Source organism: Castor canadensis, chromosome 19 (genome assembly GCF_047511655.1).
Source record: "Castor canadensis chromosome 19, mCasCan1.hap1v2, whole genome shotgun sequence".
NCBI lineage: Eukaryota > Metazoa > Chordata > Mammalia > Rodentia > Castoridae > Castor > Castor canadensis.
This window is the reverse complement of record NC_133404.1, coordinates 3,630,887-3,644,548: the sequence shown is the minus strand read 5'-3', so window position 1 is coordinate 3,644,548 and position 13,662 is coordinate 3,630,887. Positions and strand designations below refer to the sequence as shown.

General features: G+C 38.0%; 1 protein-coding gene across 2 annotated transcripts in view; it reads right to left on the bottom strand.

Annotated features, from left to right (window-relative positions):
* Nucleotides 1–13,662, bottom strand: part of Arih1 (ariadne RBR E3 ubiquitin protein ligase 1) — a 106,290-nt gene that overhangs the window by 21,646 nt on the left and 70,982 nt on the right. For both annotated transcript variants that reach the window (XM_074061504.1, XM_074061505.1), the window contains 2 exons: nt 2,691–2,757; nt 708–814 (listed from right to left, as the gene is read on the bottom strand). In XM_074061504.1, coding sequence (XP_073917605.1) covers nt 708–814; nt 2,691–2,757 — 174 coding nt within the window. The remainder of the gene's footprint in view (nt 1–707; nt 815–2,690; nt 2,758–13,662) is intronic.

The following is a 13,662-nucleotide window of genomic DNA, read 5'->3' as shown; positions in this document are numbered from 1 at the left end:
CAGCTGAAAATAAGGAACATACTAGATAGAGCAAACTGGGGAAAAGCCATCCTTGCTAAATGTGTCAAGTGTTTCATGTGGTATGTGTGTGTTGGTGGGACCATAGTTTGAACTCAGAGCTTTGTGCTTACAAAGGAGGCACTCTACTGCTTGAGCCACACCTCTAGAGTCCATTTTTCCTCTGGTTATTTGGAAATGGGGCCTTGTGAACTATTTGCTGGGGCTGGCCTCAAACCTCAATCCCCACCCAATCTCAGTTTATGAAGTAGCTAGGATTACAGGGGAAACCACCAGCACCCAGCTGGTACATGCTGTTTTATGCAAGACAGAATGTATGAATAATGAAACTGTGTATTTGGCTGAAGAAATTTCTAAGGAAGTTTTTGAAGATGCAGCATGGAATCTCTGGAGTGTCTATTATTATGCAAAAAGAAAAATATGTCTCAGAGCTCTAAGCTTGCCCCATAAAAGTTACAGAGGGGCACAAAGGAAAAAGTGATTATAGATGCATTCTTCCCCAAAAAACGTTAGAGGAAAGAGGAAAAATTACTTAAGATGTGACTTTTTCATACAATTCTTACTTGAAATACACATTATTTTAAACCAAAACCACTCATCCCCCAGCCCAAGTATTTTTTCCTATATTAAAAAGAAAAAAACAGAAAAGCTACAATGCGCTACACCCATTCAGGAAGTCACTTGCTTACCAAAACTGGCGCCCACACTTGCAGCGGACAGGTTTAGCATCAGGATACTGGACTTTAACAACATGGTGGCAGTCCGGGGCTGGACACCACTTTAACAGTCGATTGCACTGGAACACGAGTTAGAAAATTAAAAAATGACAGCAAATTAAATCATCATGCAAAATTTCCTAACATACTGAGCACAAGGGCTTAGGAGGGATGACATAAGCATATAAAATCCTATTGCAGCCTTCTACAATGCTTTCGGATACACTGTTTTCAAGATTATTTATCCCGTAAGAGTTTACTTTATAAAATAAATGAACTATCACTTACTATAGCTGCAAAATCCCACTGAGAAATTTTTAATTATCCATTATGTGATCATTAATAAACATCAATTTTTAAATTATTATTATCATCTCAGAGGTCCTGGGGCTTGAACTCAGGGCCTGGCACTTGCTAAGCAACTACGCTACTACTTAGACTACTCCATCAACCTTTTTTTTTTTTTTGATGGTCTCGTGAGCTATCTACAAAGGGCTGGCTTTGAACCGAGATCCTCCTGGTATGTGTAGGTAGGATTACAAGGCCTCAACCACTGGCACCCAGCTGTGTTGGTCATTTTTGAAAGAAGATCTTGCATTTATGCCCAGGCCAGCCTGAACCTCAACCCTCCTATCTGTACTACTCAAAGAGCTGGAACGACAGGCGGGTGCCACTATGCTTCAGCTACTGGCAGAGATGAGGTCTTGAGAAACTTTTTGCCTGGGCTGCCCTCAAAACAAGATCTTTTCAATCTCTGCTTCCCTAGTAGCGGGGATTACAACTTGCAACTGGCCCAAAGATCAGTTTAACCTATTTCAGGACAATTTTCTTAAGAGTGACAAAAATCACATAATTAAGGAAGGTGTTTGAGGAAGGCTAACAGATAAATATGCTGTTTCTCCCTTGGACTACAGAAACAGCAAAAGCCAGTTCAGTTCCTAAGTCACAAGGAAAAACTGCATTTTAGTCCCTAAAAAGAAAATATTCAACTATTTTCCAAAATACAATTTTTAAAGTGTTTTCCAACAGCTTGTACCATTTAATTAAATTAACTAATTTATTTTATTTTATTTATTTATTTTTTTCTAAGACAGCTCTTGCTACATAGTCAAGGTTGGCATCAAGCTTGCGATCTACCTGCTGGGATGCTGGGATTTTAGGTATGCACCACCACACCCAGCTGAAATATTTTTCCCAGTGTTTTTATTATGGAACAGAATATGGCTCAAACAATATGCTGCACCAGACTTGAAAGTTCTATTAACAATTAAAAAAGAATACTACTCCTAAAATGTGCTGCTTTCCAGTTTAATCTCTAATGAAAGTGGCTATTTTCTAGAATTAAAATAACAATCTATATTGTTATTTTATATATTGGAACTGGCAATCTCTTTTTTATAAAAAGCTAGAAAGTAAAGATTTTTGTTTTGTAAGCTCTGTAACATTCTCTGTAGCAGCTACTCAATTCTGCCACTGTAGGGGAAAAAAAAAAAACTAAAAAAAAAGCAGTCAAAATGAATAGCATGTTCCAGTAAATCCTTATTTATACAAACATTTAGGTCGTAATTGCGGAGCCCTACTCTCCTCTAAGAAAGAATTTGCACATTAACTACAGCATATGTTATTGGTAATGGAACCTAAAACAATCACAAAATAGCAGGATTAGAATCCTGAACATGATTAGACATGACTAATAAAAGTCTGCTGCAGTTCTCTGCTAAGGATAAAGAAGAAAGAAAGAAAACGTAAAAGCTAATTGTATCACCAAAGCTAAATATCTATGAACAGAGATTTCTTTGTTGTATTTCTTGGTTTTTGTTTGTAATATTCCTTTGATACTAAAGGTTTTTAGGTATCATTCCATAAATATGACAAGTACTGTTTCTTACTCTCGACAGACTGTACTTCTATTAATAAACAGAATCTTTTACTAAAAGGAAAAGTTAAATCACTTACCTCTACAAAGCTATTTGTTATTAAATGCTGATACTTTAATTTAACTTTAGAATCTGTGATCAGGCGCCTGAAACAAAGAATAAAAATATTTTATTAGGAAGTTTTCACCCAGGAGAATTTTACACAATTATCAAGTATAATTTCAAAAAGTATGTATGCCGTGGCTACAAAAACTGCCCTAAGGTGACAGTACTGACGTGCACATAGGCTATCAACAAATCTAACTAGTAATAAAAACAATACTTTACAAATGTTGGTAGTTTTATTTTTATACACATTTTCCTCGTTTCTTATATTCTAATTGCTCTACTTTTGCCCAGATTATATTATAGTCTAAAGACTTGTCAACTATTGCCAAGTTTAGGCCCCTTTCAGGGTTCTTTTTACTCTGATATCATGCTTTCAGACAGCAATAATTGGCTACCTTCCTTTAAGACCCCCACCCCAAATCAATGTGTGAAATGACACAGGTGGTGTTGACAGAAATGGATCCAAGTTTTGTCATAACGAAAGCTTTTACAACTTTGAGGGCCTTCTTTACCAGAGAACTATTGGAAATTTAATGGAAATACTCAAGGCAACCTGGTTTTCTCTGTCCACCAGAACATAACAATTTCTGTAACTCACAACATGAGCCCATGAAAGTAAGGAACTCTGAACCTTAAGTTTCATTATTGTTATGTTAAACACCCTTCTGAATGTATTGTAAGAATGCTTGAATAGTGTGTGAGAAGCCCTGGGTTCAATCTCAAACACTGTAAGTAAATAAACAAATACATACATAAATTTTTTTTAATGATGTTAAAAGCAGGGTGGAGGAGTGGGGAGGACAACTGACAAAATCATGAAGAACTACATCGAATATGCATAGTCCAACTGCAAGACAATTCTGCATGATACAATCTCATCTAATTCTTGAGCTTCACATCCTCCCAAGTCTCCTTCCACAGGAAACCACCCTGTCCTGTAGCACTTTCACTGTGCCTAGTCACAAGCATATTCTTGTATCTCCTGAAAAGTACTGAGCACTGCCCTTCCACAGGAGTGCTACATAAGATTACCTACCTCCCCTGGAAAGGAAGGAGAAGAGAAGGAGAATGCCATGATGGGACGCTGAGATAGGATAGCCTACACTTGAAAACTGGCTTCACAACTCAGTACCCATGAATTGAGCAATTTTTTTTATTTCTCTGTTCTTCAGGTTATTAATTCATAAAACAAATAAAAAAAATAAAGAGCTGTGAGACTAAAACAGTGCCTGATAAATACTAAGTACTCAATAAATATTAGTAATATATTATTGTATTACATTTTTACTCAAGGAAGACTTTCTGACAATTCCTCACACCACTCAAAGTGTAGATTACCCTCCCTGGTACATACACATCTCCCTAATAGAATTTACAATAATTCCATTATAACTAAGATACTAATTTCACCATAAATTAAATAGCAATTTGGCTATTAACTCAAAATGGATCAAGGATCTTAATATCAGACCCCAAACTCTAAAGTTGATACAGGAAAGAGTAGGAAATACTCTGGAATCAGTAGGTATAGGTAAGAACTTTCTCAACGAAACCCCAGCAGCACAGCAACTAAGAGATAGCATAGATAAATGGGACTTCATAAAACTAAAAAGCTTCCGTTCATCAAAAGAAATGGTCTCTAAACTGAAGAGAACACCCACAGAGTGGGAGAAAATATTTGCCAACTACACATCAGACAAAGGACTGATAACCAGAACAATAGGGAACTTAAAAAACTAAATTCTCCCAAAACTAATGAACCAATAAAGAAATGGGCAAGTGAACTAAACAGAACTTTCTCAAAAGAAGAAATTCAAATGGCCAAAAAACACATGAAAAAATGCTCACCATCTCTAGCAATAAAGGAAATGCAAATTAAAACCACACTAAGATTCCACCTCACCCCTGTTAGAATAGCCATCATCAGCAACACCACCAACAACAGGTGTTGGCAAGGATGCAAGAAAAAAAGGAATCCTCTTACACTGTTGGTGGGAATGTAAACTAGTACAACCACTCTGGAAAAAAATTTGGAGGCTACTTAAAAAGCTAAACATTGATCTACCATTTGATCAGGCAATACCACTCTTGAGGATATACCCAAAAGAATGTGACACAGGTTACTCCAGAGGCACCTGCACACCCATGTTTATTGCAGCACTATTCACAATAGTCAAGTTATGGAAACAGCCAAGATGCCCCACCACTGACGAATGGATTAAGAAAATGTGGTATCTATGCACAATGGAATTTTATGCAGCCATGAAGAAGAACGAAATTTTATCATTCACCGGTAAATGGCTGGAATTGGAGAACATCATTCTGAGTGAGGTTAGCCTGGCCCAAAAGACCAAAAATCGTATGTTCTCCCTCATATGTGGACATTAGATCAAGGGCAAACACAACAAGGGGATTGGACTTTGAGCACACGATAAAAGCGAGAGCACACAAGGGAGGGGTGAGGATAGGTAAGACACCTAAAAAATTAGCTAGCAGTTGTTGCCCTCAACGCAGAGAAACTAAAGCAGATACCTTAAAAGCAACTGAGGCCAATAGGAAAAGGGGACCAGGAACTAGAGAAAAGGTTAGTTCAAGAAGAATTAACCTAGAAGGTAACATACGTGCACAGGAAATTAATGTGAGCCAACTCCCTGTATAGCTATCCTTATCTCAACCAGCAAAAACCCTTGTTCCTTCCTATTATTGCTTATACTCTCTCTACAACAAAATTAGAGATAAGGGCAAAATAGTTTCTGCCGGGTATTGAGGGGGTAGGGGGATGGAGGGGGCAGGGTGTGTGGTAAGGGAGGGAGTGCGGGTGGCGGGGAGAAATGACCCAAGCATTGTATGCACATATGAATAATAAAACAATAAATAAATTAAATAAAATTTAAAAGAATAGCAATTTGGCAAATTGTTAAATAACATGTTAAAGTTATCTACATAATTCTCTTTCAATACCTGTTTTCTTCCTTATCTTCAAACACAAAGCTCCACGAAAGTATCTCCTGTGTCAAGCACAGTGTCTGACCTACATACGTGTTCCATCAATGTTTTTAAATGAATAAACTTTCATATTCACAGATGCTAAGGTTAACATTTAAAAATTAAGGTCTGATACTAATTTTTCCTAAAAAGTTAAACACAACATTACCATACAGCCCAACTGCTTCCTGCCCTGGTACACACAATTCTGGAGAATTATACACAACACGTGCACAGTGTTCACATAACCCCACAGGTATTTTCCCATGAGTTTAAAGTATGCATATAAGGGAATACTCAATAAGAAGAAGAATGACGTGCTGATTCACAAACAACATGGAGGAACCTTGAAAACATTATGCTAAGTGCAAGAAGCCACACACAAAGGCCACATATGATGACTCCATGTATGTGAAACGTCCGTAACAGGTAAATCCGCAGACACAGGAAACAAATGAGAGGTTGAAGGGGTCCTGAGAGAGATGGGAATGGCTACAAGAATATTTGGGGAAGAAAGTACCACAGCACTGAGCCATATGCTAGTGCGTGACTATTAACTCCATCACCTGGGAGGCTGAGGGAGGCTGAGTTTAAAGTGACCTTGGGCTATGCTGCGAGACCTTGTCTCCAAAAAGAAAAAGAGATCCTGGAATCAGGTAGTGGTGATGATCGCACCACTGTACTGTATACTTTAAAATAATTTAAATGGGGAATTTCATGATATGGTTTTTTTTTGGGGTGGTGGTGGTATTGAGGTTTGAACTCAGGGCTTCACACTTGCAAGGAAGGCACTCTACCACTTGAACCATCCCACCAGCCCTTTTTTGACTTGGATGTTTTCAAGATAGGGTCTCTCAAACTATCTGCCTGGGCTGGCTTTGAACTGTGATCCTCCTGATCTCTGCCTCCACAGTAGCAAGGATTACAGACGTGAGCCACCATTGCCTGGCCACCATCAGTTTTAGAGACTATATATATTCCAACTTCTCTGACAATGGGCATTTATGCTGTAGGGGTTATGACTTCTTTATAAAATTTTTTGTGAAATTTCTGATTATAAAAATTAGTAACATTTACTATCATTTGAATTTATTTCATCACAATCAAAGGTCAAATTATCTGACTCACCTTTTTTTGTTTTTGTTTTTTGGGTGGGACTGGGGTTCGAGACTGGGTTTTATACTTTCAAAGCAGGTGCTCTGCTTGAACCACACCTCCAGTCCATTTTGGAGATGTCTTGGAGATGTTTTGGAGATAGTCTTGCAAACTATTTGCCCAGACTGGCCTTGAACCACTCTCCTCCCAATCTCAGCCTCCTAAGTAGCTAGGATTACAGTTGTAAGCCACAGGTGCAGGGACCAGCTCTTTTTTTCTTACACTTCATACTGAACCCTAACTCTAGCTTGAAAATGCATCTAAAATCCAACCACTTACCACTCACTCTGCTACCATCCTGATCCAAACAATCATTAATACTCATCTGGAATGCTGTAGTAAGTCTCTCAACGATATCTCAGTTTCCACTTAAAATTTTGATTTAAACACCTAAGTAAAGCAATCCTCTCTAACCATGTCACTCCTCTACTCAAAACACTCCCATAATCAAATAAAATAGAAATAACCAAATGCCATATAATGACCTATGAGACCCTACAGAATCTGCTTCATGTACCACCCCCACTCTTCCACACCTACCCTTCAATCTGTAAATTTATATTTATAGTTCAAAACCTTTTGTTTTTATTTTTGGTGGTATTGTTATTTAAACTCAGGGCCTCACACTTGCTAGACAGATGCTCTACCACTTCAGTCACTCCACCAGCCCTGTTTTGTATTGGGTAGTTTTGAGATAGGGTCTCAAGAACTATTTGCCAGAGGCTGGCTTCGAACTGCAATCCTTCTGATCTCTGCCTCCCCCATAGTAGGAATTATAGGTGTAAGCCACTGGCACCCAGATTGAGCTCTGACCCTTAAGCATACATTGTAAAATAGACAGTATATACTATAGCTTTTGTGTTTAATTTTCTACTTACAATACTGAAGTCAGTGCTTTTATGTAACAGAAATAATAAAGGGCATTCAATTTATTCTACTATGAGATAAGCAACAATAAAGTCACGTTTTCAAAGCAAGCTTCATAAACTGTATGCCTTAAAAATAAATACAACTTGAGCCGGGCTGGATGGCTCAAGCCTGTAACCCCAGCTACTTGGAAGGCAGAGATGTGCAGAAAAGGTTCAAGGTCAGTCAGGGGAGGTGGGGGCTTAAGACAGTTGAGATCCCACCTCAACCAATGGCTGGGCATGATGGTGCACACCTCTGTTGTTCCCAGCTATGCAGGGAAGCAAAACAGGAGGATCATAGTCCAGGCCAGCCTAGGCATAAAGAGAGACCCTATCTGAAAAATAACCAACATACAAAGGGTGACAGAGATGCTCAAGTGGTAGTGCGCCTGGCGAGGCAAGTGCGAGGCCCAGAGTTCAACCCGCAGTACCACCAAAAACAAACAAAAAACCCCTAAAAAACACAACTTGAGGGAAATAAAGGCTTATTAAATAGTAACAATCATAGATTGGGAAAAATAGTGAATTAGACTTAATTAAAATGCAAACTTTTCATTAGAAGAAATCATGTCTCTTTTAGAAAAGGAAAGCCATACACTGGGGGGAAATAGTTGTAATATATACAAAAGACCCACATCAGATTATATAAATAATTCTTACAAAATAACTGATAGAAATAACCATATTTTAAGAATGGAGAAGTAACTTCAGTGGACACTTCATAAAAAGGGGTATCTAAATAACTAATAAATGGGTAAGATGTTTTACAACGTGACCCAACAGTAAACTGCAAATTAAAACTACACTGTGGCTGGGCACGGTGGTTCAGGCTTATAATCCTAGCTATCAGAGAGGCAGATCTGGGGGATCGTGTTTCAAGGCTACCACAGGCAAAAACTTCTGGAGACTCCATCTTAACCAATAAAAAGCTGGGAATAGTGTCATATGTCTGTCATTCCAGTGCCACAAAAGCATAAAGAGGATGATTATAGTCCAGACTGACCCAGGCATAAATGCAAGACCCTATTTGAAAAACGACTAAAGCAAAAAGGACTGGTGGTATGCCTCGAATGGTAGAGTGCCTGCCTCTAGCAAGTGCAAGGCCCCAAGTTCAAAACCCAGTACTGCAAACAAACAAATCCACAGACTCACCAGAATGGCTAAAATTTAAAAAGACAGGTGATAGAAGTATGGGCAAAAATTAGACCTCTCATATACAACTAGGAGTATAGACACAAGACCATGTCAGTCAGATGCCAGTGGCTCAGGCCTGCAATATTAGCTACTTGGGAGGCTGAGACTGGGAGGATAGCAATTCAAGGCTAGCCTGGGCAAATAGTTCTTGAAACTCTGTCTCCAAAATAACCAGAGCAGCTAGTGGAATGGCTCAGGTGCTAAGAGCACCTGCCTAGCAAGTATGAGGCCCTGAGTTCAAACCCCAGTGCCACCAAAAAAAAAACTGAAACAAAATAACCAGAGTAAAATGGACTGGAGGTATGGTTCAAGTGGTAGAACACCTGCTTTGCAAGCTCAAAGCTCTGAGTTCAAGTCCCAGTCCCAACAACAAAAAAATCTGGTAGTATCTATTAAAGATAAAAAAATCTCAATCCTAAGTATGTACCTCCAAAGAAATCAGTGCATGTCCGCAAAGATATATAGAAATATTCTTTGAAGTTTTTCCACATTAGCCAAACCAAATAAACCTGATAAAAACTCCAAGTCTTGAAATTATCAGGAAAATGAAACATTACATAGCAATAATAAAAAACAAACCCCAAAAAGATATGTATCTAAGGACAAGAACATAAAGCAAATATACACATAGGAAAGATACATATCCATGATTACATTTAAGCGATAGTCAAGAACAGGCGAAAGTAGCTGACAGGGACACAAGTCAGGATTGGAAAGGGATGAAGGATAAACAATGCAGGGTACACGGAAGATTTTCTGACTCGATCTGGTGGTAGTAAAACATACTTTTAGTGTTGCTATACTTCATGCATTTAATGAATGAATTTTAAGACTTTAATACAAAATGAAATAAACATCAAGACAAAGCAAATTTAACCTACAACAAATTAATAACAATGTTTTTCCACTGTAATAAAATTAACACACAAATTAAAACATGATTTGTCTTTCTTCAGACAACATGACCTCATTCACCTCAGGGTCTAAATAGCTTCACAACCTCACTTGTAATTTTGAAGATACTGACAGAATGTGAAATATAATCGTTTTGAGCCAAGGATGTAGTTCAGAGGTAGAGAGCTTTGCCTAGAATGCAAAAGGTTCTGGGTTCGATCCTAAGCTGGCCATCCCCCGCCACTCCCCCCCCCCCAAAAAAAACCCTTAATCACCTGACTTTGAGGCTTGAAACGGACCAGTTCCCTTTTTTTTTTTTTTTAAGTATTGGGGTTTGAACTCAGGGCTTTGTGTTTGTGAAGCAGGCTCTCTACCACTTAAACCACTCCTCTAGCCCAAAACAACTCAGTCTTAAAGAGGATTACATTCACTTCTCTCTGGGCCAGACTACTTGATTCTGTAACAAATATTTACAGTTTTTTTTATAAATGTATTGGTATATACGCACACACTATTTGTGTGTGTGTGTGTGTGTGTGTGTGTGTGTGTGTGTGTGTCTGTGCAATACTGGGGTTTGAACTTAGGGCCTCGTGCTTACTAGACAGGTGGTTCTACCACTTGAACCCTGTCAGACTCCCACCCTTATAACTGTCTGATTAAACTACTGCCAAAGCATGAAGGGATCAGGGACAGAACACAAAATAACCATAAAGGTGATAATGTAATTATACCAGACAGGAAGTTACCTTAACTGTAACTTCCCCATTGTACATAGTAAGGAGTTAAGATGAACTCCTTAGCTAGGTGTGATGGCACACACCTAGAATCCTAGCTACACAAAAGGTTGAGGCAGGAGGATCACAAGTTTGAAACAAGCCCTATCTTAAAAACAAAATAAAAACTGAAGGGCTTGGGGCATAGCTCAAGAGGTAGAGCAACAGCCAAGCTTTGGAATCAGCCTAGATGCCCTTCAATGGATGAATAGATAAAGAAAATGTGGCATATGTACACAATGGAGTATGATTCAGCCATGAAGAATGAAATCACGGCATCTGCAGGAAAGCAGATAGAACTGGAGATTATCATGTTAAAAAAGTAAACCAGATCAGAAGAACCAAGGTCAAATGTTATCTCTCATGTGTGAAATCTAGACCTAACGAAAAAACATGACTGTAATCCAGAGACTATGTGGAGGATGGGGGGGAGGGGAAAAGGGAAAGAGAATGACAGGTTGGGGAGCAATGCCAAAATGCATTGTGTCTGTATATGAAACAGCACAAAGCAACTCACTGAAAGCTGCTGAAAAATGGAGGGGGGTACAGACGGGGTTAATCAGATGAATGTATGATATTTTCATGTGTGAAACATGGTGTCACCCCTTTGTACAATTATATACACTAATAAAAATAGTGTATATTTATTTCAAAAGACAAAGGGTGGGGGGAAGAGTTAAAAGACCAGAAAGAAAGGGAGGGAAGCAGGGAAGAAAATGAAGGCTAATAAGCTTAAGAAACAGTGTAGTTTATTACCCAAAAATGTCCATTTCAACTAAAAATTATAAACTAAACATAAAGAGTAAAGTGTCACATGACATGAGGTGTCCCAAATGTTAAGAATGAGCAAACACTTCTAAGCAGTCCAAAGATTTAAAGGAAATTACATTGTTAACTTTAATAATTAAAGTCAACAAATGTGGAATCTCAATAAATAAAAACTATAGAAAAGTAACAACTAGAAATCCCACAGATGAAAAGCACAATAACTTCAATTCCTAACCCTGAAAAATGAAACATGTAACTGACGTGAAAACTTGACTTGAAGGGTTCAACACAAATTTCCAAGATGGCAAACTAAATGAATACATAAATAAAAACAAAAACTTATGAAAAACAGTAACCTCAACATCTCAGAGTTCAAAAAGTTACACATAGGATAAACACAGAGAACCACATGTATAAAATCTACACAAGTCATAGTCAAATTCTTTTAAGTTAAAGACACAGGAACTCTAAAGCATTAACCAAGAGGCGACGGCCAACATGAATACTAACAGACTCATCAGAAACGGGGAGGCAAAAAATCAGAGGACTAACACATCCAAAAGGCTGGAACCAACCGGATGGCCAAACGGCATATAAATTTTTAGAAATTGCAAAACAGCATTCCATAAATGCTTCAACCACTGATACTCCCTAGTATCCTCCGTTACTCTCACTCACACTAAACATTACCAAATTCTTCAATCCTTTATCAATATGAAATGCTTAAAAAAAAAAAAAACTTAGAGAATCTTATTTTGACATACATTTATTAAATTAAGCAAGACAGGTACTTCAGTTTAAATTTCTTTCTCTTTGAATTGCTTGTGCCTGCCTGCCTTACATGGGAGTATCTTCTTCCCACTGATTTCTAAGAGCCCCATAATATCAAGGAAATTAGGTGATATATTCTGTCCATTTTCCATCCAGTTCTCTCCCAAACAACATCATAACCCAAGACAGGTATGGTGCACACATGTAATCCCAGCATTCAGGAGACGGAGGCAGTTCAAGGCCACAATGTGCTATATAGCAAAAATTTGTCTCCACAAACAAGCCATTACATAAGACAGATAGGACAATCAGCTTCTCTGTTGAACCCAGAAAAAAGAAGTCCCACAAGAAAGCTCCATCGCACACAGTCTGAAAAATAATTCTTACCACACTGTGGATATCCTAAGAATATATGAATAAATGCTGCAAGTTTGTTACTGATAGTGACATTTATAGGTTCAGATCAATTTGTTTGATTTACAAAGATGTTCTAAATCCTCTACAATGACATAACTCAATATGCAGACCACTGCAGATAAAATCAAGAACATTCATTTCCCTGAACTACCATACTTGTTTCCATTTTCCAATCATGATTAAATTCACCACTTCAAACATCACCCAACTAGTGAAGTTGCTTTTGTAACAGGAAACTCCAATGATCTCTTTTCAATGGTGTTCTCATTCATACCTTTGCTGGAATTGACATCATTAGTGACCTCTTGACATTCTTTACTCCCTTGATTCCTATATTATTTTCTCAAACCATCACCTAATTTCTTTCACTGGCTCCCCCATTCTTTAAATTTTAATCTCTAAGACCTCAGTCTTTCATTTTCTCATTCTACATTCTTCCCAAGAGTGATGGCTTCTCCTATTAATTCAGCTGTCACTTACTTGCTTACTAACTAAAAATTGCAGATTTGTACTAGATTTTTTTCATATCCTACAACCAATCTGTCTTTAAATTCTGTTATTTCTACTGGCTCCCCACTGGAATTCCAACTTCCACACTTTCACCTTTAACCTAACTGCAATGGCCTTATAAACAAGTTTCACTGCCTAAATATCACCCCTCTCTCTACTCTAAAGCATGCTACACTACAAACTTGTATTTCAACAGGGCAAATCTTACTGTCACAGTCGTAACTATCTCATCTCTAACAACATCCTACTACCCTAGGCTCTAGCCACCAGAGAACACTCAACAGAAAAGTTCATGACTACTTAAAAACTGACATTTTTTTCCCAGTATTTTGTTTAACCAATATTACCCACCTTTCCCCTCAACCTTCATTTTTATTCCTTTTATGTTACTAAACTCTTCAGGGAGAATAATTTCTTTCTAACAGTACTTTCTATATACCTTTTACTTAACCTCTTGCATTATAGTTATTTATTGTTGTGAACCTCTTGGGAAAAGACACCGCATTTTAACTTTCTTGTTTCCCTGTATATATGTGCTAGGAAAGAGGCTCCCAGTAAATGTTTGTGG